Source organism: Eumetopias jubatus, unplaced genomic scaffold (assembly GCF_037043125.1).
Source record: "Eumetopias jubatus isolate StellerSeaLion01/CBP00866 unplaced genomic scaffold, mEumJub1_p1.0 scaffold_1, whole genome shotgun sequence".
In the NCBI taxonomy this organism is placed as follows: Eukaryota; Metazoa; Chordata; class Mammalia; order Carnivora; family Otariidae; genus Eumetopias; species Eumetopias jubatus.
Genome location: NW_028274807.1, coordinates 144,347,562 through 144,374,455, shown reverse-complemented (window position 1 = coordinate 144,374,455; position 26,894 = coordinate 144,347,562). Strand labels below are relative to the sequence as shown.

The window sequence follows — 26,894 nt, the reverse complement described above, 5'->3', positions numbered from 1 at the left end:
GTCAGACGCTTAACCGCCCAAGCCACCCAGGTGCCCCTGCAAGACATTTTTCTAAAGATGAGTAGTAAGAGGATGCCTCCCACCTACCTCTTCACCCACCGTGTGCAGCCTGCTGCCACTTTGTGATTCACTCTTTATTCCCAAATGGAAATACCACAGCTCAGAGTTCACCCACCAAGAAAGCCACCCCAGAGAGCGAGGAGTAGTTAGGATATAAAACCTCCAGGATTCTGGCTGTTTGCCAGGCTGATGCTTTTAGCTGAGCTCTAGAATCACCTCCTCCTCCTCACCACAGCCCTGTGAGGTACATCACACATCCCTGTGTCATGGATAAGGAAACGGAGACACAGAGAAGTTAAGGTTGCCAGGCTGCTGAGTGAGGGCTTGGAAGGACCCCGATGCCCCCTCCAGAGATCTCCATCTCATCCAGCTCTTTATGAAAATTTGGGGCACGGGATCCATGTGACTCTGTTGTAAAGAGAGTATCAGCGGTAGAACCCTACACCACGAGATTTACGTTGGTGAGTAAGGCCAGGAAGGTGCAGCACATGGAGCTCAGGATGTGTGGCCCTGGCCTGCAGAAAGGCTGCTGGTGGGCTGGGCGGCTGGGTGCGGGCCCCCAGGGCGCTCCCAGCTGAGGCCTGGAAGGGCTGACCACCCAGGGACGCTGTAGTCATCGGAGCTGAGGTGGGGCTCTTGAGGACACGTTGGCCACCTTGGAAGGGTTCTACGAGCAAGTAGTCCCTTAGCACAGAGGCCGGGGATGGGGGACAGGGAAGCCTCTTGTCCGGGACCTCAGAGGCAGGCTGGCCGAGGGCCTGGCAGTCGCCTCTGCAGGGACCCAAGGTCCTCTCCCAGCTGCCACAGGCCCAGAGACCGTGTGAATGTGGCTGACCCTGGAGCACCTGGAAGCTTGTGGGTAGAACTGGGGCAGAGAGGAAAGCCCGAGATGGCCTTTCTCTCTCTCTCTCTCTCTCTCCAATTCTTCTTGTCTGTTGGCGTCCTGTGTCTGGTATTAGCTGCGATTTTCCACCTGCTCTGGGCTGTCTTCTCAAGCAGCCGAACATGAGGAAGTCAGACACACAAAGTGGGCTTCGAAACCAAAAGTATGTCAGCCCCAGCTGCTCTCCTCCAAGGGTCCTGCTGAGAAGCTGTAAGAACTGAGCCAGCAAAGGGTATTTCTCTCGCCAGACACACTGTCCCTGTGTGCACAGGGCGGGGCCTCGGGCCATCTGGGGAGGCTACTCGCCGCCCCTTCGGAGGAGGGACGAGGGTCTGCAGGAGAGCATCTGATGGCCTGGGGGCTTTACTTTCAAGGGAGATGCCTTAATTCAGTTACCAGAGTTAAGGCAAGGTGGCCAAGTGGGGAGGAGGTCCGCTCTGATGTTCAGTGTATTTGGCGTAGTAGAGCCATGTTCTTTGTGCGTTTATGTTCTATATATTCAGTTATACTCTGGGAGGAGGGGAGGGAAGGAGAGAGAGAGGTTGATTGAGATTTAAATGCTGCCATGATATCTGTCCTCTAGTCCTGCCCACGTGATCCTGAGTGACCCAGAAATCTGTTTTTCCCTGATGGTCTCAGCGCCTGCATGTGCCTGGCCACGTGTGTGAGCATCCCTCCACTCTGGGGGTGCTCGAGACCCCTACACACACCTGAGCATGTCACTCCGGATTTGCAGGCCAGTTCTCTGTTTCTGGGGGTTAGCAGAGCTGACTTTACTGGAGGTAACGGAGAGGGCTTCTGCTGGTTCCAGAAGAGCACCGTCGGTTAATCTGCAGATGGTAGCACATCCGCGAGTAAGGGGATGTCAGGGGTAAATTGAGTTATAGTTGTACACGCCTTCATGCTGACTTTAGCGACTCGGCATTCAGGACCCCTCTGTACAATTTAGTCCCATCTGTCCTCAGGCCCCTGGGCAAGCTCATCAGTACTAAGAACCACACTGACTACTGGGCACATTCTAGCTCTAGTTGATACAGATGCTTGTCTTAGCCTGAGAGGGAAGTACTGACCAGCCAAATTACTTAAACCTGAATTTCTGTTTCCTCCTTCTTACTTAAAAATGATAATTATTGCCAAATGGAGTCGTCATGAAACTTAACCAACATAATGCATGGGAAGCCCCCAGGAATGCCTGGCAGCCAGAAAGTGCCAACACACATGGGCACCCCTGACCCACGGGGGGCTGGGGAGGGGCCACCACCAGGGAGGGGCGAAAGGGCAGCACGTTCCTTCCTGCGACACACAGTGCACCTGCTGATTGCCAGGCTGGGAATGAGCTGGGAGAGAGACGAGGCCGTGTGCAGGTCCCTGAGCCCCAGGGCTGGAGTGGGAGGCCGAGAAGTTTCCTTGCACAGAACACATGTCAGCTGTAGCCTGGTTCTTGGGGCCTCTGCCAGCCTGTCTGGGCTTCGGGGTGCAGCGAAATGCTGCCCGATTTTGGGTGCCCAGCCCGGCAGGCCATAGCAAGGGCTGGATTTCAGGCCTCACAGAACAGCACCTTGTGTGGCACATAAACTGTACAATAGTGTACAGCTAGGCTCCCAGCCCTGGGAGTCTGTGCATTTAAAGGCTGGTCATGCCAGCCTTTGAGAACTTGACGAAGACTGTGGCCCCTTTCCCTAGAAAATAGACAAACCCACACAATTTTGCATTGTTCCAGAAGACTAAGACCTGTCCACACCTAATGCTTGGATCCTGGGTTGGAGAAGCCCTCATCTAGAGGGGCGTTGCCCATGTGGCTAGTGCCTGCCCTGGGTTGCTGACAGCAGTGTCCCGTCTGAGTTCTCCAGCTTCATGAGAACTGTGAAGGTCTGTGCTGCTCTCAGGAAAAGGCAGAACTCCTTTACATGCTATTTCAAAGCCTTTTTTTTTTTTAAGATTTTATTTATTTATTTGACAGAGACACAGCAAGAGAGGGAACACAAGCAGGGGGAGTGGGAAAGGGAGAAGCAGGCTTCCCGCGGAGCAGGGAGCCTGATGCGGGGCTCGATCCCAGGACCCTGGGATCATGACCTGAGCCAAAGGCAGACGCTTAACGACTGAGCCACCAGGTGCCCCACATGCTATTTCAAAGCTTAAAAGAAGGTCTGGCCCCTGCCGAATTGGCCAGCCTGCACACCCTACACCTACTCCCTCGCTTTGTGCATGTGGGCCCTTCCCTCAGCCCTTCCCTGCTCCCCAGGCTCCTTCCCACCACAGGCCCTTTGCACATGCTCTTCCCTCTGTCTGGACTATTTCCCTCTCCTCTTTACCTTCTCAACTCTTACCCAGTCCAAATGTCCCTTCCTTAGGGAGAACTCTGTTTCCAGGTCAACTCCTATCAGAGGCCCCCATGGCACTGGGCACTTCGCCCTCCCGCCTTCGTCACAGTTGGTGATTAATGGCCACCTTCCTGTTCTCCTTGGAGGAAGAAAGTGGGTCTGCTCACTGTTGTATTCGCAGCAGGTCTGGCACCCCGGAGCGCCGGGGATAACTAAATACGTGGCCAGTGAGCGGCCGACCTTTGCAGGGGTGGGAAATGCGACGTCTGTTGCCAGAGGCTGTTGGGTTTGTCATCTTGATGCCTTTTGATCCCTGGCTGCCCTCTTCTTGTGTGCCTGACTCTCTCCTCCTCTCTCCCTGGAGGTGTGCTGAGGCTCCTGGAACACGGGGAGGAGTACGTGTTCACCCTGCCCAGTGCCTATGCGCGCTCCATTCTCACCATCCCCTGGGTGGAGCTCGGAGGCAAAGTCAGCATCAGCTGTGCGAAGACCGGCTACTCGGCGACGGTGATATTCCACACGAAGCCTTTTTACGGAGGGAAAGTGCACAGGTGGGAAGGAGGCGGCCACTGAGGCTGTGTGTCTGTCTTCACTCCATGCCCTGACTTTCTTTCCTCCAGAGGGAGCTGGGCTTCCCACCCTGGGAGGAGCTGAAACTCAATATAAAGTTAACAGATCTTGTTTAAAAGAGGCGCCTCTTTCCCATCACCACCCCAGGCCCCCTTCATGTGGCAGTTTTTTGAAGCCCTCCCCAGTCTACTCTTCCAGTGAAATCCTTTGGTGATCGAGTCACAGGACCCACAGCGGGGAATGAAAGCTGCTTCCATTTCTCAAGATAACCTCTCCCTTCCGAGGCCACAGCCCGTTTCTCTGCTCTGAAGCAATTTCATCTGTGAGCTCAGACGCTGCCCGAGAGCTCTTTAAACAACAACAACAACAACAACAACAAAAGATTGTATTTATTTGAGAGAGAGAGAATACAAACGGGGAGGGACAGAGGGAGAGGGAGAAGCAGGGTCCCTGCTGAGCAGGGAGCCCCACGTGGGGCTCGAGCCCAGGACCCTGAGATCATGACCTGAGCCCAAGGCAGTCGCTTAACCGACTGAGCCACCCAGGCGCCCCTGAAAGCTCATTTCATGTTAGGTTGGTTGCATGAAATATCTCGAACCCCGTATCATCTATGAAATCAGGACCACTTTAGAAGCTTGGAAGCCTGATCCTAGGAAATTGAAGGGAAAGTCTGTTTGAGGGGAGCCTTAAGTTGTTCTTATTGCTGCAGTTACAGATCACTGTATAAGCAGGCTCCCATCTTGGCCCTTTCTCCTGGGAAGTGTTCTTCCGTATGGCGTTCATGCGAGGTGTCCGGGTGCCCTCCAGGAACGGGGGTGCCCACGGTGGCCGTTTCCCAGGCACGCGTGCCGGCTCGCACAAGCTGACGGTGTGCGTTTGTTTCTCCACGGCTCCACCGTCCCTCAGACCCTGTCAGTAGCTTGAGATCAGCTGTGGAGGGCACCCCCGAAGATAGCAGACCTTGCAAATCAGGTGTTTTTCCCTTTGGAGAACCATTTATTAAAGCCCTGCCAGCGCCCCACTAGCACCCTTCCACTACATGCAGCCAGAAGATTCCTGATGCCGCCCATGAGCCTTGACCTCGGCACCCAGGAGCCATGGCTGTGTTCAGGCTCAGGGAGAGAGCTTCCAAGCCTGTGTTTGAAAACTCTGGGTTTAGCCTGAGCTGGGCCATTAGAAAGAGAGGAGCTTAGCTCCTTCCTACCCTTGGCTGCTTCGGAGCGGGCTGTCCTGTTGGCACTGCGTGACTCTGACCGCGGGTCAAGCTTCCAGGTGGAGAGGGAGCTGGGGTCAGCTTTCTCCCGGAGAGCTGCAGACCTGGACCCCCCTCGGGCCAGGCAGGAGAAGCAGGGGTGGGCACAGACCTCCACAAAGGCCCTTGTAAAGGTGGTCTCTCGGAGCTACTGCTGGGAGGAGGATGGCGTTCAGTGCCGAGAGTCGAGGTTTTTGCTCCGCTTTCGCTCAGAGGAATGTGCGGGTGGCAGGGTGAAGGGTTCCCTCCTTTTTCCCTGGGGTCTCAGGCCGATTGTGGGCAGTCCTGTTTGCCCTGCAGTTGTGGGTGTACTCTCAGGCCCTGTTGGTGGTTAAAATGTAGCACTATTCAATGCTATTTTAGGGAAAAGTATATACTTTGTTTCTACTGAATTGCCTGATTTCCACCCCAATAAAAACATACCACCTTTGTGTGTTTATCAGAATTAAGCAATTAGCATTGCTGCATTGGGATCGACTAACCTACAGACCCTCACCAGTTTGTCTACCAAGGCTTGCTTTCTCTGATCAAGAATAGTAGGTCACATTTTAAGAACTAGTCTTTAAGCAAAGTGGCAAAACGCAATCCCTCCCCCTTGCAACCCCATGAAAAAGAATCTCTGCATGTGAGTACAGCTTTTCAAGTGTGAGCCTCTGTTTTGATAATCTCGCAAAGTTGTGTTCATTTGACTCATTCATTCATTCAGGGTCACGGCCGAAGTGAAGCACAACCCAACCAACACCATTGTTTGTAAAGCCCACGGGGAATGGAACGGTACCTTAGAGTTCACGTACAACAGTGGAGAGACCAGGATCATCGACACGACCACACTGCCAGTGTACCCCAAGAAGATCAGACCCCTGGAGAAGCAGGGGCCCATGGAGTCCAGGTGGGGCCCGGTGGGGTGTATCTTCGGGGCTGGGCTCTCCTCAGCACCTGACCCTAGGGACAGAGAAGAAGCTGCTGAGTGCTCAGCTGATGGAAATGGGCCAGGAATAGTGTTCTTGCTTGAATTTCTCACTGCGTGTGGCTTTGGAGTAGATCCTTTGTAGCTTTCAGCTCAGTTCTTCTGTAAGTAGGGGTGGGTTGTGAGGATAGTCTGCAGTAGACTTTTAACGCTCGGCCTGAAAGAGTTTGTCCACTCAGCTGGTCTGTTGCTTGATCGCAGAGTTCGGTTCGGGGCTGCTGGTCATCAAAGAACTGTGCCTAGAAGCCATGAGAGACTGTGTTTTTCTCACTAGATTAGCAACATGATTAATAAAAAACAATGCAGCAGTGGCAAGAATGGGATCAAATTGATACTCTGTACCTACACTTACAGTGACAGTGTGTGCAGTGTAGCTGCATGGGTCCCTGGTTTCAAATTCATGAATTCACTTTAATTTTGTAGTCCCAAATTAAATTTGTAGGGATCTCTTCTGAAGGAGAATTCTTAAATTCAGAAAGGGTTTTAAGTATAAAACTGGGTATTTTTTTTCTAAAAAGAAAACTAATAAAGAAGAAACCACCTACCTGTCCAACAATAGGAAAATGGTTAAAGTAAATTATGGAGTATCCCCCCAATTAATATGTCTACTCTATGCTATGAATATACTGCAGGCACTTAAAGGGATGTTTATGCAGGTACAGAAGCAGAATCTTCTTAGAATATGCCTTTTTAAATTTTTTAGTCCCGGAGGTTAGCAAACTATAGCCCATGGGCCACGTCCAGCCCATGGCTGATTTTTGTAAAATTTTGGGGAACCACAGCTGTGATCCTTAATTTACATACCGTTTATGGCTGCCCCTTTGCGCGGCACTTAAGCAGTTGCGACCAAGACCACACGGCCTGCAAAGCCTACCATGTTTGCTCTCTGACCCTTTAAAGAAAATGTTTGCTGACCTCTTTTAGAGGGCTCTGCCCTCTAAATTTGGGACCACTAGCTTACAATGAGACTCATCATGGGAGGTCCTGCCCTTGAGAGCACCCCATCTTGGATGTCTTTGTGCCCAGCTTCTCCCTCAGCTCGAGATGTGTGTGGAAGGTGTGGCTGATGAAAAGGCCATGATCTGACCCAGCACCCTTCCCTCACTCTTTCCTCCGCTCCCCTCACTGTTTTGGCCGGTTGGACCTAGCTTTATAGTCCAATTCTAGAAGTTTCTCCTGCTGTAAAATGGAAGCCAGGGCATTGTTCTCTCTGGGGCTGTGTATGGTGGGACTCAGGACAGGTCCAGTGGGCAGGCTGAGCTTACAGCAGGAGCTCGCCCCTTGTCAGCTGCCTGATTCTGATCCTCTTCAGAAGGGGTTGCTGATTGTCCCCACTCTGCTGGCAGCCTTGTCTGCCTTTTCTTGGCATCATCATGCCAACACTCTGTGCTTCCCGCTGTTCTGGCCCTCTCGTGGACAAGGCCGAGGGTACTGTGGGAGTGCTCCCTGGCCGTGGATCTAATTATGGAATGTTTGCTTACTCCTGGCTGCAGAGGTGTCTTTTCCCCAAAGTCACGGGGGGAGTCCTGGGCAGCTGAGAGTCCTTTTATGCAAAATCCCAAATTGCCCGGAAGCATTTACATGAGGAAGTGCCCGGGTGATAGTATCCTGCTTTACCTCAGTCCCTTTCCTCCCTCTCTAGAGCAGAGTATGAATCAGGGATGGTCCTGGGACATCCCGAGGCGGGGAAAGCTATCCATCAGAAGGAGCCATTCTAGGCTGCCTTCTGCAGTGAATGAATGAAGAGGCAGAGAAGTGATTTTCCATGTAGACATGGGTACGTGATGGATTGTGCCACATAAACACACACAGCCACTCCCCCCAGTCTACAACTCCTAACACCGGGTTCCCCTGTGGATCAATAGCCATTGTTCATATTTGTCAGCTTGCTGACCTTGGGCCCGTCACTTTACGTGCATCTTATTTTTCTCTTTAAAATGGGGATGGTAATATAGCATCCATGCCACTGGGTGGTTGTGATGATGAAATGAGCTAAGATATACGTACAGTGTTAGAAACATGTTATGCAGTGTGTCTGCTGTGACAGTTGTTGTGATAGTAGGGTATTCATACTGCTGACCACTGCTGTTATGACTAGATTCCACTGCTAGACACTCAGAGCCCAGAGAGAGGCATGCTGCTCAGGACAAGAGGGGACTGGAAACTTGGGCACCTGTTAGTCCTGGGTTCTCGTCCTGGCTCTAGGGGTCTTTGAGGCACCTGGGATGCGCTCCCCTGCCCAAATGCCCTCCCCAATCCCAGGTCTTGCTGAGAACCACCCTTGTCAAGCCAGTTGTCCCTGCCCAACCACTTCCTCTCCTCCATGCATCCCCAGGAACCTCTGGCAGGAGGTGACCAGATACCTGCGGCTGGGGAACATTGATGCTGCCACTGAGCAGAAGCGGCGCCTGGAGGAGAAGCAGCGGGTGGAGGAGCGGAAACGGGAGAACCTCCACACACCGTGGCAGCCCAAGTATTTCATCCAGGAGGTAACTCTGCCACCTGCCTTTGGGGACTTGTCCCAAGCGAGAGGCGGATGGGTTTGTCTTGCCAGTGCAGCCTTTTGGATGGATGAGGTCCTGGGAAGGTTTGGGGTGGCTTTGCTCAGCCCCAGCTTAGGGGCAGAACTGAGCGCCTGACGCTTCCCCTCTGACATCTAATGTCAGAATAGCCCATCAGCCTGGCGGGGAGTGCAAGGAATGAATGGGGTGGAGATCTGGATGCTGTCCTGTTTAAAAAAACAAAACCAAAAACACACCCCCTGCTCCTTTATCGTCAGTAACAAATTAGCTGTGAAGCACCTCAAATGGGCCAAAGGGGATGGACATGCCAGGAAAGGCCAGCATGAGTCCTGGGTCCTCAGTACCTCTGCTGTCACCCGGGAAAGGGACACTGGAAGAGTTATAGCCACCAGGCTGCCCACCCCTTGGGCAGTTGGGCAAGGTACCCCGGGGCCCAATGAGGTTCTTAGCTTTTCAAGTTGTTTGCGGAGCAGTTGGGAAGCTTTCTGAGAACAGGATTAGGAACAATGCAAGTGTGGCAGCCACAATTTTTAATGCAGGCCCTCAGGAGCCTGGCAGCATCAGTGAGAGAAGGACCTGTGAGGACTGGGGCAGACACAGGAGTCCATAAAGGGAGTGGAGGCCACTTAACCACCAGGCGATCACAGACTGTCCAGTTCTTCACAAGAAGTGAGAAATCGCATATTCACATGGGAGCAAGGAATTTTAGCAAGTTGCAACCCTGAGAGCCCATCGAAGTATGTCGAGGCTTTCTTTGGCCCAGGTGCAGCTCGTGTCTGACTTGAGCTACAAGGAAGGGTTACTCTGTGTAGCAGGGAGGCGGCAGGGCAAGTTCAGAGCTATGAGGTGGACTTCTGGTCGGGAACAGAAGCAGCGGCTGTGCTCCCCACAGGCAGGGACTCCGAGACTCCAAGGTTGGATTCTGGTTCAGACAGGAAGCCTGCTTGAGCAGACTGCCTTATGAGGCTCTGAGCGAGAACCATGTTGGGAAGCCTTGCCTAGGTGAGGCGAATCTGTATTAGCCAGAGATTAGCCATTCTCTCCAGAGAAACAATAGAAACAGAAGCATGAGATGTAAATACATAGAGATTTGTTATGAGGAATTGGTTCCTGAGATGATGGAGGCTGAAGATCCTCAGGATCTGCCGTTTGCAAGCTGAACCCTAGGAAGGCCACTGGTAGAATTCAGTTGAGTCCAAAGGCAGGAGATGTCCCAACTCAAGAAGTGAGGCAGAAGAAAAAAAAAGGGGGGTGGTGAATTCCTCCTTCTTTTACCTTTTTTTGTTTTCGGGCCCTCAGTCGATTGGATCATGCTCACCCACTCTAGGCAGGGAAATCAACTTGACTGAGTGCTCATTATCTGGAAACACCCTCACAGACACATTCAGAGATAATGTTGAATCTGGGGCCCATGGCCAATCAAGTTGATACACAAAATTAAACATCACAAAATCAGTCAAGGATCCTTTGGTGAGGTGGATCTGGTCTCTCTGAGACAACTAGTTTGCCTGGCTTCTGGGAAAAGTTGGACATAGAAAAACCCATAAGATGACAAAACAAAACCAAACCCCAGAAACCCACACAGTTCTTCTGGGGTTTAATAAAAAGCCAGTATGTTCATAACAGAAAGCTTGAGGATATGTAAAGAATAAAAATCATCCCAATACCAGAATCGTTACCATTCAGTTCATCCCCCTCTAGGTAAGCCCCAGATTGTGTATACCATTTTGATTCTTGCCCTTTTTCTGATACTTGGTATCATTTCTTGTGTGTGCTGATTTGGCTAGGCACTCCCCTCCAGGCTGGTGGGCTGTAAATCACCGGTTTGGGCAAATTCCTCAGAGGCAGGCCTTGCCTTCTCTCTTCTGTCTGCTCATCGGACCACCCTCTTTTTTTTCTTTTGCTCCACTGTTTCAAAGAGCTTTTCTGGCCAACTAATCTTACGTGATATAAACCAACAAAGCCCCCCTTCCTATGTTATTTTGGTTATTTTGTGGGGTTTCCTCCTGAAATGCCAAGATGTGAGGATTTATGGTATCTACAGAGCAGCCGGGTGGAGGAGGGGTAGTGAGACCACCAGCATGGCGTGGCTGCGAGCTGCATTAATGGCAGTCCTGAACGGATGCTAAGGGAGCACTGCTTTGCTTGGTACTCGGCTTTTAACGTAGCAGAGGCTGGGGAAATAGCTTTGCTTCTCCCCTTGCCCAGCTGAGAGGTCTTCATAAAATGTCTCCTTCCTTCTCTTACAGGGTGACGGCTGGGTATACTTCAATCCTCTTTGGAAGGCACACTGATGGGGTGGAGGTGTAGAGCTTTCAGAAATAGCCCTGTTTTTGTAGGAATTAAAGTGGTACAGTATCAAGGTTCTGCTGGTATTCACTAAGACCTCTTGATATCATTCAAGAAATGGTACCTGAGAGAGAAATGATATACTGTGAAAAATGCACCACCAAACCACTCTAGGATTGAGTTTATTTAAGAGCCATTTGGGGCATGTGTGTGTACCCAGGTCTGTGTGTGAGCTCTCAGTACACCGTATGTCCACACACATGCACTATATACACATGTCTACTGGGTATGATTACACATGTAAATACTGCACTTACCAAGATTTAAGTGGGTAATTATGAGCTCCTTTTTATCAACGAGGTTTGAAGTTTTCTATTTTTCACTTTGCCAAAAATGTTTTGCACTCACAAAAGTATTCTCGTGTAGTCAGCTCCTGTTGAAACAGAGGTGAATTGGCATGGCCCAGGTGAGGTCCCTATGGTAGAAAGTGGCTCATTCCTGGGAGAAGTGTAGGTGGTTCTCACTTTACCATTAGTGTTGTGATTCTCACCTCTCTCCTCACTTGAGCATTTTGTTTGTCCTTAAGAAAGAGAAGCTATTTCCTGCTGAATGGCGAGTGGGCAAGAAGCTGTTAAAGGTTTATGCCAGAGCCTTCCAAGATGGAGCACCTTTGGGAGAAGCAGACCCATCTTGGAATTTGCCTCTCGTGTCCTTGCCCCAGAATCTTTCTGACAATTTCTCCTGCGCAAAGCGTTAGACGTTTTTCAGAAGCTGCTGCTTTTACAGTAGAAAACAAGTCAGATGAAGACTTCACTACTTTTGTGATGAAAAAGGGCTTTAGAAGTTAAATACACGCATGCATGTACAAAACTGCACAACCATAGCCTCAATTTTGTATTTAGTTTGGGGAAAGAGAAAAGAACTTCCTGTGGGTTTTTTTTTTTTTTTTAAGTGTGCCTCTCTTGTTTGACCCAAACTCGGCAAGAAAACCACTGTGATTAAATGACACACGCATAAAGCCTGCAAAAGCGTTCCATGGTTTCAGCTGAATTTCAGTCCTCAGCCTTTACAAATGAGGTCAAGACATGACCAGAATATAAAGCAAGGAGAAAATGAAGAAGTATTTGATTTTTTGCTCAATGCTTAATTTATTTTTTACTGTGCCACTCAGAATATTTATAAAAATCCAGTAGCATGAATGCTTCTCTGTAGTAATACTGATTTTGTGCCTTTTGTCTGCTTTCTTAAGACCAATTGTTAACTTTGTAGATATTAGACAATATATTTCGATTAAGTACTATAACTGTGTGTTTGTATTTTATTTGTAGGGATCCAAAATTTCAGTTGGAACTGGTGGCTCTGAATGAGCTCAGATTTTATTGGTTAGATATTGCTAATTTGATGTGAACAGCAATCATATTTAGATCAAAATGGTGTTTTAAACACAGTAAAAAAAACTACCAGATAAACATTATTTATGGAAATGTTCTGACAAGTTGATATGAACATTTAACTCCTATCTAGTGAATTTTATGGTTTGTGAGAAGTTACTACTGGCCAAAGTCCTAATGTAGTAGGCCTGTTCAGGTTCATAGTCTTAAGACATCTGGGAGAATAAAGTGTGTGGAACCATTTTATTTCTGAGAAGGAAAACAGATGCTATTCTGAGGAAGAAAATCTTCAAAGAGAAGACTGCAAAATAATCACTGTGGTGTGTTTAAATTTTTCCACTCTTACATTGTGCCAAAGTATGAACCATCTGGGAAATTAAACATGGACAAGGTTCGCTTTCTTTTCTGTTTTGGGTGGGAGAGGGTTCAATTTGCCTTTTTAAAAAATTGTGAAATATATACAGAAGATTTATATAAAATATATTACAGTTCCAAGAATAAGCACCCATGTGCCCAGTGCCTAAGTAAAGACACCCAAGTTTGCTAGTACCTTAAACACCACATTTGTGTCCCTGGAAAATTGTATCCCCCTCCTTGACCATAGAGGTAACACTACCACTGTCCTGATTTTTGGAGTAATTTTTTTTTTTTTTTTAAACCACCACACATGCTCTGTGGGTTTATAAAGAGCATGCTTGGTTTTGCCTATTAGAGCTAACATTTTGTTTATAGGTCAATCTATGTTATGAGTTACTCTATTTGTTCGCTTTTCTGTTTTTTGCTGAATTCACGTTTTGTTTTATACTTTCATTGTGGCAAAATGTATGTAACATAAAATTTACCATTTTAGCAATTTTTAAGTATACAGTTGATTGGCATTAAATACATTCCCAGTATTGTGTGACCAGCACCACCATCTGTGTCTATAGTTTCCATCTTCCCGAACTGCAAGTCCCTGCACATTAAACAATGACTCTGCGTTCCTATCCCCCCATCTCTGTAGCCCGTAACAACCACCATTGTACTTTGTTTTTATTGACTACTCTAAGTACCTCATATAAGTGGAATCATTCTACACGTATCCTTTTGTGTCTGGCTTATTTTACTTGACATGTGTTCAAAGCTCGTCAGAATTTTCTTTCTTTTTAGGACTGAATAATATTCCATTGTATGTATACATATACCATATTTTGTTCACCTCTTTACCTATCCATGAACATTTGGGTCGTTTACATCTCTTGGCTATTGTGAATAATGCTGCTGTGAACATGCGAGTGCAAATATCTGAGTAATACCTGCTTTCAATTCTTTTGGGGATATACGTATCCAGAAGTAGAAGTACTGTATCATATGAAAATTCCTTGTTTAACTTTCCAGTACCTGCCATACTGCTTTCCACAGTGCCTCCATCATTTTGCAGTCCTACCAGCAATGCATAAGGGTTTGAATTTTTCCACAGCCTCCCCAGCACTTTTTTTTTTTTTTATAATCATCATCATAAAGGGTGTGAAGTGCCATCTCATTGGGGTTTTGCTTTGCATTTCTCTAATGATTAGTGATGTTGAGCATCTTTTCATGTGCCTATTGGCCATTTCTGTATCTTCTTTGGAGAAATGTGTTTTTAAGTCCTTTGCCCATTTTCTAATTAGGTTTTGTGTGTTGAGTTGTAGTTCTTTATAAATTCTGGATATTCTTTATCAGATTATAATTTCTGATTTATAATTTTATCAGATATATAATGCTTCTTCCATTCTGTAGGTTGCCTTTTTACCCTGTTGATAGGGTTCATGATGTACCAAAGTATTTGGTTTTGGCGGAGTCCAATTTATCTACTTTTTCTTTGGTAGCTTGTACTTTTAATTGTCCTATCCAAGAAATCATTGACAAATCTAACTTCATGGAGCTTTTCTTTCTTTCCCTTCCTCCCTCCCTCCCTCCCTTCCTTCCTTTTCTTTCTCTTTCTTCTTTTTCTTCTTCTTCCTTCCTTCCTTCCCTCCTTCCTTCCTTCCTCTCTCTTTCTTTCTTTCATCTTTTTCTTTTTTTTTTTTAAGATTTCATTTATTTATTTGAGGAGGGGAGGGGCAGGGAGGGAGAAGCAGACTCTCCCCGCTGAGCAGGGAGTCTGACATGGAGCTCAATCCCAGGACCCTGGGATCATGACCCGAGCCGAAGGCAGACGCTTAACCAACTGAACCACCCAGGCGCACCCCCATGTAGCTTTTCCCCTACGTTTTCTTCTAACAGTTTTATATTTTAAGCTCTTATGTTTAGGGTTTTGATCCATTTTAAGTTAATTTTTGTATATGGTGTTAAGGGTCCAACTTCATTATTTAGCATATGGATATCCTGTTTTCCTAGGACCATTTGTTGAAAAGACTCTCCTTTCTCCATTGAATGGTATTGGTACCCTTAACAAAAATCATTTGACCAAGTTGCAAGGGCTTATTCCTGGGCCTTTCATTCTATTACATTGGTCTAGATATCTGTTTTTATGCCAGTACCACAGTTTTGATTACTATAGCTTTTTGAAATTTTTGAAAATAGGAAGTGAGAGACTTTCAACTTTTTTCTTTTTCAAGATTGTTTTGGCTACTAGGGGTCCCTTGAGATTCCATATGAATTTTAGGATGGAATTTTCTAGATTTGTTAAAAACATCACTGGAATTTTGATAGGTTAGGCATTGCACTGACTCTGTAGATTACTTTGCACAGTATTGACATCTTAACAATATTGTCTTCTAATCCATAAACACAGGTGACCTTTCCATTTACTTGTTTCATCTTCCATTTCTTCAGAAATATTTTGTGGTTTTCGTTTTCATTTTATTGCATTTTGCTTTATTGTGCTTTGCAGATACTGCTTTTTTATAGTTGAAGGTTTGTGGCAGACTTCCTTAAGGTAGGGCTATCAGCACCATTTTACCAATAGCATTTGCTAACTTTATGTCTCTGTGTCACATTTTGTAATTTTTGCAATATTTTAATCTTTTTCATTATTTTACTTGTTATGGTGATCTGTGATCACTGATCTTTGATCTTACTATTGTAACTATTTGGGGGTGCCAAGAACTGCACCCAGTGAGGTGGCAGGCTTATTGGATAAATGTTAAAAGTTGTGTATGTTCTGACTGCTACACCAACCATCTGACCCCCCACCTCTCTTCCTCTGCTTGGACCTCCTTATTCTGAGACAGACAATATTGGAATTAATAACCTCCCAATGGCCTCTAAGTGTTCAAGTAGAAGAAAGAGTCACACATCTCTTATTTTAAATCAGAAGCTAGAAATGATTACCCTTGGCGAGGAAGGCATGTTGAAAACTGAGAGAGGCCAAAAGCTAGGCCTCTTGGACCAGTTAGCCAAGTTGTGAATGCAAAGGAAAGGTTCTTGAAGGAAATTAAACATGCTACTCCAATGAATGCAAATGATAAGAAAGCAAAACAGCTTTATTGCTGATGTGGAGAAAGTTTTAGTGGTCTGGGCAGAAGGTCAAATCAGCTACAACACTGTCCCTTTAGCCAAAGCCTAATCCAGAGCAAGACCCTAACTCTCCTTCTAGGAAGACTGAGAGAGGTGAGGAAGCTGCAGAAGAAAAGTTTGAAGCTAGCAGAGGGTGGTTCACAAGGTTTAAGGAAAGAAATTGGAGCCGTAACATAAAAGTGCAAGGGGAAGCAGCAAATACTGATGTAGAAGCTGCAGCAAATTATCCAGAAGATAATTAATGCTAAATAATGAAGGTGGCTACACTAAACAACAAATTTGCAGTGTAGATGAAACAGACTTCTATTGGAAGAAGATGCCACCTAGGACTAGTGGGGAGAAGTCAATGCCTGGCCTCAAAGGACAGGCTGAGACTCTTGTTAGGAGCTAATGTAGCTGGTGACTTAAGTGGAAGCCAATGCTCATTTACTATATTCTAAAAATCCTAGGGCCCTTAAGATCTACTCTGCTTATCCTCTAGAAATGGAACAACAAAGCCTAGATGACAGCACGTCAATACACCATGGCTTACTGCATATTTTAGGCCCACTGTTGAGAACTGCTCAGAAAAAAGATTTCTTTCAAAATATTACTGCTTATTGACAATACACCTGGTTATCCAAGAACTCTGATGGAAATATACAAGACGTTTTTATGCCTGCTAATACAACATCCATTCCGCAGCCCATGGATCAAGGGGTAATTTTAATTTTGAGGTCTTATTATTTAAGAAATACATTTTGTAAGGCTATAACTGCTATAGATAGTGATTCCTTTGATGGATCTGAGCATAGTATATTGAAAACCTTGAAAGGCTTCACTGTCCCAGACACCATTAAGAACATTCATGATTCATAGGAAGAGGTAAAAATATCAACACTTAGGGGAGTTTGAAAGTTGATTCCAATCCTCATGGGATGACTTTGAGGGGTTCAAGCCTTCAGTAGAAGTAACTGCAGATGTGGTGGAAATAGCAAGAGAACTAGAAATAGAAATGGAGCCTGAATTTGTGACTGGACTGCTGTAATTTCATGAAAAAATTTTAATGGATGAGAAGTTGCTACTTACAGATCATCAAGCAATCTTACAGATGGTTTCATGAGGTGGAACCTATACCTGGTGCAGATGCTGTGAAAATCGTTGAAATGACAATAAAGGATTTAGAATATCATAAACTTAGATGATAAAGCCGTGGCAAGGTTTGAGAGGATTGATTACAATGTTCTACTGGTGGGTAAAATGGTATCAAATAGCATTAGATGCTACAAAGAAATTGTTCATGAGAGAACCGATGCAGCAAACTTGTCTTATTTTAAGAAATTGGCCACAGCCACTCCAATCTTCAGCAACTGCCAACCTGATCAGTCAGCAGCCATCAACATCAGCAACAAGGCAAGATCTTCACCAGCAAAAAAAATAGGACTTGCTGAAAGCTCAGATGGTTAGCATTTCCTCAGCAAAAAGTGTTTTTTAGTTTAGGTGTACGTACCTTGCTTTTTAGACACTATGCTGTTGCACACTTAATAAAATAGTGTAGTTTTAACTTTTATATGCACTGAAAAACCAGGAAGGTTATTTGGTTTGCTTTAGTGAGGTTATTTGCTTTGTTGTGGAGGTCTGGAACTGAAACTGCAGTATCCCTGAGGTATGCCTATACGAGACTTTTGCCTCCTTAGGTTATTGCTAAGTATTTTACTCTTATGGATTGTTCATTGTTAGAATACAGAAACAATTGATTTTAATGTGTTGACTTTGTATCCTGCAGTTCTGCTGTATTTATTCCAACATTTTTGTATGGAATCTTTAGAGTTTTCCAGATATAAAATTGTATCTTTTGTGAACAGTTTTACTACTACTTTTCCAATCTGGATGACTTTTATTTCCTTTTCTTGCCTAATAGCTCTGAATAGAACTTCCAGTACATGAAAGGAAGCGGCAAAGCTGGTATCTTGATTCTTAAGAGGAAGAACTTTCAAGCTTTCATTGTTTGCTGTGCCTTTTTTCATATACAACCTTTACTGAGATAGCTTCCTTCTATTCCTAGTTGAGTATTTTTATCATGAAAGATTTGTGGAATTTTGTCAAATGGTTTTCCTGCATTTTATTGAGATGTGTTTTTCCCTTTGTTCTGGTAAAGTGTGGTGTATGAGTTTGATTTCATATTTTGAACCATCCTTGCATTCAGAGAATCCCACTTTGTCATGATATGTAATACTTCTAATATGTTGTGGAATTTACTATTAGGATTTTTTGCATCAATATTCGTAAGGGATACTGATCTATAATCTTACTGTAGTATCCTTTTCTGGCTTAGGTATCAGGATACTGCCTTCATAGAATGAGTTAGGAAGTGTTCCCTTTTCAGTTTTTTGGAAGAGTTTGAGATTGGTGGTTAATTCTTATTTAAACATTTGGTAGAATTCACCAGTGAAGTCATATGGTCCTGGGTTTTTCTCAGGAGGTTTTAAATTACAATCCAATCTCATTCTGGATATTGGTCTTCTTCATACTTTGATTCTTGATGAATCAGTCTTGGGTAGGTAATGTTTCTAGGAATTTGTTCTATTTGTTGATGTATAATTCATCTAGATCATCCCAATTTATTGATGTACAGTTGTTCATGGTATTTATTCTTATAAGCCTTTTGCTTATACAAAATTTGTTGTAATGGCTCCACTTTCATTTGATTTTTTTTAGTCTAGTTAATGCTTTGTCAATTTTGTTGATCTTTTTTGAAGAAAGTTTTTAATTTCATTTTTGTATTTTTTTCTCTATTTTAGTTATTTCTGCTCTAGTCTTTTAATATTTCTTTCCTTCTGCTAGCTGTGGGTTTCGTTATTTTTTTTAGTTCCTTAAGGTTCAAAATTAGATTGTTGGTATTAGATCTTTACATGTGTTTACAGCTATATATTTCCTTTTAGCACTGCTTTCACAGCATCCCATTTTGGTGCTTTTATTTTTATGTCTTGAGATATGTTCTAATTTCTCTTGTGATTTCTTCTTTGACCCACTGGTTAAGAGTGTGTTTAATTTCCACATGTTTGTGGATTACCCAGTTTTCCTTCTGCTGTTGATTTTGTTTCATTGAATAGTGACTGGAAAAGATACTTTGTATGGTTTGTCTTAAAATTTATTGACTTGTTTTGTGAGCTAGCACATGGTCTGTCCTGGAGAACGTCCCATGCACACTTAAGAAAAATGAATATTCTGCTCTTACTGGGTGGAGCCATCTGTATAAGCATGTTAGGTCCAGCTGGCCTTACAGAGTTGTTCAAGTCTCCTATTTCCTTATTGATCCTGCATAGTTTTATTATGGATTGTGGGGTATTGAAGTCTCCTATTATTGTAGGGCAATTTCTCCCTCAATTCTGTAAATGTTTGCTTCCTATATTTTGGAGCTCTGATATTTGGTGCTTCTATGTTTATGTTATAGTAGCAAGTTAATTTTTATCTCTGTGTAATGACCTTGTGTCTTATAAATGTTTGACTTTGTTGTCTGATATTAGTATAGTCAATCCTGATTGTTTTCATGAAATATTTTTCCTATCCTTTCACTTTGAATGCATGTGTCCTTAGATCTTAAATGAGTCTCTTGTAGACAGCATAATTATTGGATCTCTTCTGCCAGTGTTGGTCTTTGATTGGTGAGTGTCATCTAAATTAATTACAGATAAGGACTTACTGTGTGTCATTTTATGTTTTCCAACTTCATTTGTCTCTCATTTCCTCAATTATCTTCCTTTGTATTTAATTTTTGTAGTGCTACATTTTTATTCTCATTTTATCTGTTATCTAGTCGTCTCTGTGGTTATCAAGAGATTACACAGAACGTCCTAAAGTAACAGCCATCTATTTTAAATTAATACCAACTTCAGTCACATAACCTCTACTCCTTTACAGTTCTACCCTTGTTACTGATGTCACAAATTACATCTTTCTACGTGTATCCATGGACTTACAATTATTTTTATGCACTTTTAAGTCCTGTAGAATTACAGGACTGGAATTATGACCCAAAACCATAATACTGGTTTTCATATTTGCCCATGTATTTACCTGTATAGTTTTGTATACCTTTGAGTTATCTAAAGCCTTCTATTTCTACTTAAAAGACTTAATTCCTTATAGGCAAGGGTAGTGGTTATGGACTCCATCAGCTTTTGTTATGTGGAGATTTCTTAACTTCTCCATTTTTGAAGGGCAGTGCTGACAGGTATAGATTTCTTCGTTTACAATTATTTTTGTTCAACACTACTGCTTCCTGACCTGAGTTTCTGCTGAGAAACCCACTGATAATCCAAACGCTTTTATGTTATAAATCACTTTTCTCTTGCTTCCAAGATGCTCTTTGCTTTTGGCTTTTGACAGTTTGATTATAATGTCTCAGTGTGGTCTGTGGGTTCCTTTGGGTTTAACGTACTTGGGAGTTCAGTGAGCTGCTTGAATTTGTAGATTCCTACCTTTCCTCAAATTTGGGGAATTTTCTGCCACAATTTCTTCAAATCTTGTTGCAGTTTTCTCTCTTTTCCTTCTGGGACTCCCATAATGTATTTTCATCCATTTAATGGTGGCCTGTAGGCGGTTTTCAGATTTCTAAAATTTTTTGTTCTCCTGAGACCAAATAACTTCAGTTGACCGGTTTTCTTGATTTTTCTGTTCCAGTGTTGTTAAACCCCCAGTCAACTTTTCATTTTTCAGCCACAGAATTTGATTTTCTAAAAAGATTAATTCCTATTTTAGTTGATATTTTGTTGTTTTCAGTTTAGTTTGTTGACTGTTTTTACTTTTAGCATATTTAAGACTGTTGGTTTAAAGTCTTTAGTGTGTCTGATGCCTGTTTGTTAACAGATGAGTCCTGTCACATTATGTTCTTCCTTTGACTAGGCCATGTTTTTGTTTCTTCATGTGCATTGTGATCTTTTGCTGAAAATTAGGCATCTGAAAAAATTGTCTCTTCCACTCTTTTCAAACTGGCTCTGTGCCAGAAAGACCTTCATTAACTTGCAGTGTCTGAGCCTTGGGATCAGCCAAGGGGGAGACTGAAGGTCATCTCAGGTCTTCTCTGGCCATGTCTTCCTTAGGGCTGCGTGCTGTTTTTTTACTCCCCTTTCATACGTGGCCTTAGCTGTTCTCATTCCTGGACCTGTAATTTCTCGCCTGGTCATCTCCAGGTCTGTAGTATCCCTGCAGCTTTCCCCAGCCTATAACACTTTTCCCTGAGCCAAGTTAGGCAAAAACCAGACCAGTTTTTCAGGCAGCCCTAGACACATGACAGTGTTGCAAATAAGGTCTGTCCTGTTCCCTGCTATTTGAGAAAGATCACTGGGAGCTGGAAGACTGCTTTCTCCTGATCATGCCACGAGGGTGGAGGGGGGGCAGACAAAGGTTGAATAAAAACATGACATTTTTGAATGTGACTTTGTCTTGATTGGACATTTACTCAGTGCTATCGACCACTGCTGGTTTTCTGGGAAAGTTAGTGGGTTTGGTTTTGTTTTTAACACTTTCATGAAAGAAATGAGCGCCTAGAGCTTCCTAGTCTACAACCTTGCTCTCATTTTGTGTGCAGTATAATACAAGCACAATACAAAAATCAAATGTACAGTGTAATAAAGCAGACACATGTAACCACACTCCAACTCAAGAAACAGAACATTGTCACCACTCCAGAACCACTCTCCTTACCCATTTGTAATCAAAGCCCCCAAATTATCCCTTCTACCTCCACAAAAAAATAATCACATCCTGCCTTGCCTTATAGCTTTAACACTGTTAGATTCCTAAACACCATATATTAGTTTTTTTGGAACTGTATATAAATGAAATCTTATATAATCCTTTAGTCTTTTAAACTCGTTTTTAAGATCAGTTATTTCTTATAAATGTAGTTCATTCTTTTTCATTTTATCCTATTCCCTTATATGAACATACTGCTACCAATCAGCTGTTTTTGCCAGACTTAGAATTACTGGGCAATGGGGAATGTGTATTTTCAGAGTGGTTTTAAGTTTCACCAACAATATGGGACACTTTTTGTACATCCTAACTTACTTACTTTACACATTTTAGCTAACCTGATAGTATGTTTCTTTACATATACTGCCATCTGGATTTCTTCTGTTCTTAAGAACGACACAAACTCTAGATATGTCAGTTGCAGGTTAGGTGATGATACATAACTGCGTTGCCCAAAATACCCAGTGTGTTTGTGGGCCTAGGGTAAGTATTAAAAGGCCATTAACAAAGGTATAGGACTCATATTACCAGATTTCAAGACTTAAAGTTAGTATATAGTTTGTATGTGGCTCCTACATCAAGCCATATACAAAGTTAACAGATTACAAACCTAAAAGTTAATTCTATATAACTGAAAGATACAAAATGGAAAGTGGGCTTGCCTCCTGTAACGTTTGCTAGTGTAGTCTTTTTGTCAATAGGGCCATAAAAACATTTTAAAAAGTATGTATTTCCTTCAGCAGGCTATAGGCCTGAGCTCTGATCCATGCTAATCTCAATTTGCAAAGAACAGAAGATATTTTAATCTATCTAGCTTGTTTGAATAATTAAGATAGTGTGCTGAGTTTATAAGAGAATGCACAGTATCACACTTCGTCACTCTGGTTCCCAATTGATCTCCAGCTTTCACTGAAGCCAATTTCGCAGAAGCAGAGACTTGATTTGACCTCCAGGTTCTTTTTAAGATTTAAGAATAACTCTCCAAGAAAATTCCATATTTTCTAAGTATTCCTGACAGTGGTGGATTAGGGAGTTTGGGCCAATTCCTGGGCTAAGGACAAGTAGAAAAGCTAGACAAGACATAACATCTGCTTTAAGACTTCATAGAACGAGGACAGTAATCACCAGCCCAGAATCTAGGAAAAGATGGAAATCCTGAGAGAGAAGCTTGGCATTTGGGGCCATTTCCTCCTGGAAATTGGGAGACACCAATTTCAGTAACTTTGCAGAACTAAGAGGATAAATGCTGATATTTAAATCTGCATGGGTACGATCCTTGAAGAGTTTCAATCTAGAATAATGAGCTAGCCCTTACCTAGGGGCGGCAGGCTAGCTTTGTATATCATCCCTTAAATTGCATAAAGGTCATTCTGGCTTGGTTTCCTAGATAACCTAGCAGAAACCAAATCCTCTCTAGAAAGGAAAACAACCTAGGCCTGAACTTCCTCATACAATTTCTTCAATATGTTTAGAACACACAAAAACGCCTGCACTTTGGGAGATAAGATCACATGAATGACAGGAAAAAATCCCCACGCAATAGAAACAAGACCCACAGAGCTCTAGACCATGGATTTATTCATATAAGCTTAAAACAACTATGCCCACCATGTTAAATAAAAGATTGAAAATGTCATTGGCTCAGCTGTAAACCTTAAGAAAAAAAAAAAACCGGTTGGGATAAATTCTAGAACTGAAAAACAGAATAAAGTAAAATGAAATCAGTGAATGAGTTTAACATCAGATCAGCCATAAGTAATGAGAGAATTTAAGGAGAAAATACACAGAATGGAGGAGCAAAAGGAGAGACCCAAATAAAGAGGGTTTGTGTTTAATCAATCTCAGAAGGCAAAGAGAATGGAGGAGAAGCAATATTTAAAAAGATGACTAAGAATTTTAAACCTTGCTGTTGAAAACCCAACAAGCTCAAGAGATCCAAAGTAGGACTATTAGGAGTCTGAAAATGATACATCATGCAATCATCTTAATAAAGCTGATAAAACACTATTATTTATCAGACAAAGTAGGCTGTAACAAAAAGTGTTACTGAAGATTTGGTATTCCCAAAAAACTGAAGCTTCAATTTACCAAGAAAGTTCCAAGTGTATGTAACACCTAATAATATAGGTTCAAAACGCATAAAGAAAAATTGACAGCTCAAGGACAATTAGGCAAACTTGTTAATTGCCTACAATTTTAACACACCATCCTCAGCAAGTAATAAGTTTCAGGGACATTTATACACACACCTGTATAGACTATATGTTGGGCCACAGAGCAAATTTCAGCCATTTTCAAAGGGCTAAAGTCAGATTATCTGACCACGATGCAATTAAGGTAAAAACAATAATAAAAGGATAACTAGAAAATCACCACATTTGAGTATCAAGAAATGTGCATCTAACCCATGGTTCAAGGAAAGTACAATGGAAATTAAAATATACATTAAACTGAATAGTTCACATCAAAAATCTGTAAGAATGGACTTAAGCTATATTTGGAGTAAACTTATAACTTTAAATTCATATATTGGGAAAAGAAATCAACACATTAAAAAGAACACCTCCTGTCCAAAGAAATAGAAAATTGACACAAATTAATGAAATAAAACACATACTGTAGAAAGTGTCAGCAAAGCCATAAACTGGTTTTTGAAAGGAAAAAAATTAACAAAATTGATTAAGAACTGCCAAAGCAAATGAACATGGTAATGAGGGAGAGAACAGACAGAGACAGAAACACACAGGGATGTGAGACAAAAAAAGAAAACCAATGTTAGGAATGAAAAGGACATCATTATAGAATCTGAAAACATTAAAATTAAGGGACATGATTTTAACTTGAAAATTTAGATGAAATGGACAAATTCCTTGAGAAACACAATTTCAACAAAACTGACAAGTAAAAAACCAAATCATCCTACGTCTATAAAATAACTAAATCTGCAATTACAAACCTTTACACAGAGAGAAATCTAGGCCCAAATGTTTTACTAGCAAATTCTTTTTTTTTTTTTTAAGATTTTTATTTATTCGAGAGAGTGAGAGAGAGAGAAAGCACAAGAGGAGGTAGGGTCAGAGGGAGAAGCAGACTCCCCGCTAAGCAAGGAGGCTGATGTGGGACTCAATCCCGGGACTCCGGGATCATGACCTGAGCCGAAGGCAGTCGCTTAACCGAGCCACCCAGGCGCCCCTTACTAGCAAATTCTATCACTTTTATTTCAAGCATGCAAATTTAGTTTAACACTGTGAACAAAAAGTCTCTAATTCACTACATTAACAGAATAAAAGAGAAAAATCAGAATTGTCGCAGTAAATGAAAAAAAAAGCCCGTGTGATAAGATTCATTCATGATAAAAACTCAGCATATGGAAAAATACCAAAAATTTCCCATGTGAGGTGCCTGGGTGGCTCAGTGGGTTAAGTGTCTGCCTTTGGCTCAGGTCATGATCCAAGGAACTGAGCTGGCAACCCTGCATCAGACTCCCTGCTCAGCGGGGAGCCTGCTTCTCCCTCCCCTCCCTGCTTGTTGCTCATTCTTTCTCTCCTGTCGCGCTCTCTCTCTCAAATAAATAAAATCTTAAAAAAAATTAAAAAATGGGCGCCTAGGTGACTCAGTAGATTGAGCATCTGCCTTCAGCTCAGGTCATGATTCTGGGGTCCTGGGATCGAGTCCCAGGTCGGGCTCCCTGCTCGGTGGGGAGTCTGCTTCTCCCTCTCCTCCCTGCTTGTGCTCTCTCTCTCGCTATCTCTGTCACTGTCTCTCTCAAATAAAATCTTCCCATATGAGACAGGACAAAACACAAATGTTACCTTTTTTTTTTTTTTAAAGATTTTATTTATTTGAGAGAGAGAAAGAGAGCATGAGAGGGGGAAGGGTCAGAGGGAGAAGCAGACTCCCCGCTGAGCAGGGAGCCCAATGTGGGACTTGATCCCGGCACTCCAGGATCATGACCTGAGCCGAAGGCAGTTGCCCAACCAACTGAGCCACTGAGGCGCCCCCAAATGTTACCTTTTCTATGCAGTACTGTACTAGACGTCCTATCGGTGCAGCATAAGAAAAAAAAATGTAACCACTATTAAGGGAGAGATAAAACTGCCATTATTCCTCAATTATGATGGCACATGTTTATAATAATCTGAATTGTTAGAATTTAACAGGTTGTGGAGTATAATTTCAACATACAAAACCAAACTTCCTATACGCTGACAATTGAAAAATAAAATTTTGTAAGACATCAAAAAACAACATATATTGTAATAAAACTTATGAAAATGTGCAAGGCCTATTTAAAAACTGGAAATAAGAAATTAAAGATGACCAAGCCCTAAATAAATTGAAGGATATTCCATGTTCACACACAGAAGACACAATATTTTAAAGGTGTTCAGATTATTCTACAGTTTCAATGCCCAATCAAAAGCCTGACAAGATTTCTTTTTCTTTCTTTTTATGGTGTTACTTAACAACGTGGTTCTGAAATTTATACAGAAAAGCAAAATAGGGCAATAAACAGCCAAGGAAGATTAAAGAACAAGGTTGGGATGGGAGAGGGACTTGCTTTACTGTATCTTAGTTATCTTAAGCCTACAGTAAGTCAAGACCCAAAGGTACGAACTCTCTGTAGACTCATGGACCCTTGATTTATACCGCAGAGGAGTACTGCAAAGGTGTAGGAAAAGGATATTTTTTTTTCAAGAAATGGTGCATAATTATATATACATATGCAAAACAAAACAAAAAGCATCCAAAAACAGTTCACACTACTCAACAAATGAATTCCAGGTGGACTACAAAGCTAAATACAAAAGATAAACTTTCTGGAAAAGAATACAAGAGACTATCTTCACATCTCAGGTTTTTTATACAGGGTATAGAAAGCTACAGGCATACAAAAAATTGAAAAATAAGGCTACATTAAAATAATAAATTCTTAGGCAGTTTGCAACACAAATGATGAAGGGCCTATATACAAGATATATAAAGAACTATGACAAATAATAAGAAACCAGAAAAATGGACTAGAATCAAAACCTATATAAAAGGATTTCCAAATGGCCATCCTCACCAGTAACCTGGAAAAGGCAAATTAAACAAAATGAGAAATCATTATTCACCCACCAGAAAGGGAAAATTAGAAAGATTAATATGGGCTAATTAGGATGTGAGAATTGCAAGAACCTTCATATCCTACTTAACAATTCTACTTTATTAGGTAAATACCCACCAAAAAATGTATGCATATATGCTCTGAGAGAGAGGCAAAAGGATATTCCTATAGTATTTGTAATATCCTCAAACTGGAAACAATGCAAATATCTACCAACAACAGAATACGTGTGAAGCGGGGTGAAGAGAAAGAAAGTGACACACACAAGGAATACTATTTATCAGTGAAAATAAAAACATTGCATGCAACATTC

General features: G+C 42.9%; 1 protein-coding gene across 2 annotated transcripts in view; it reads left to right on the top strand.

The window, feature by feature from the left end:
- The window catches only part of OSBPL10 (oxysterol binding protein like 10), a 308,560-nt gene extending 297,587 nt beyond the window's left edge, over positions 1-10,973 (top strand). For both annotated transcript variants that reach the window (XM_088026469.1, XM_028107049.2), the window contains 4 exons: positions 3,629-3,815; positions 5,793-5,975; positions 8,389-8,542; positions 10,825-10,973. In XM_088026469.1, the coding sequence (XP_087882595.1) occupies positions 3,629-3,815; positions 5,793-5,975; positions 8,389-8,542; positions 10,825-10,869 (569 nt within the window). In that variant the 3' untranslated portion in view covers positions 10,870-10,973. The remainder of the gene's footprint in view (positions 1-3,628; positions 3,816-5,792; positions 5,976-8,388; positions 8,543-10,824) is intronic.
- The last annotated feature ends 15,921 nt before the right edge of the window (positions 10,974-26,894 follow it).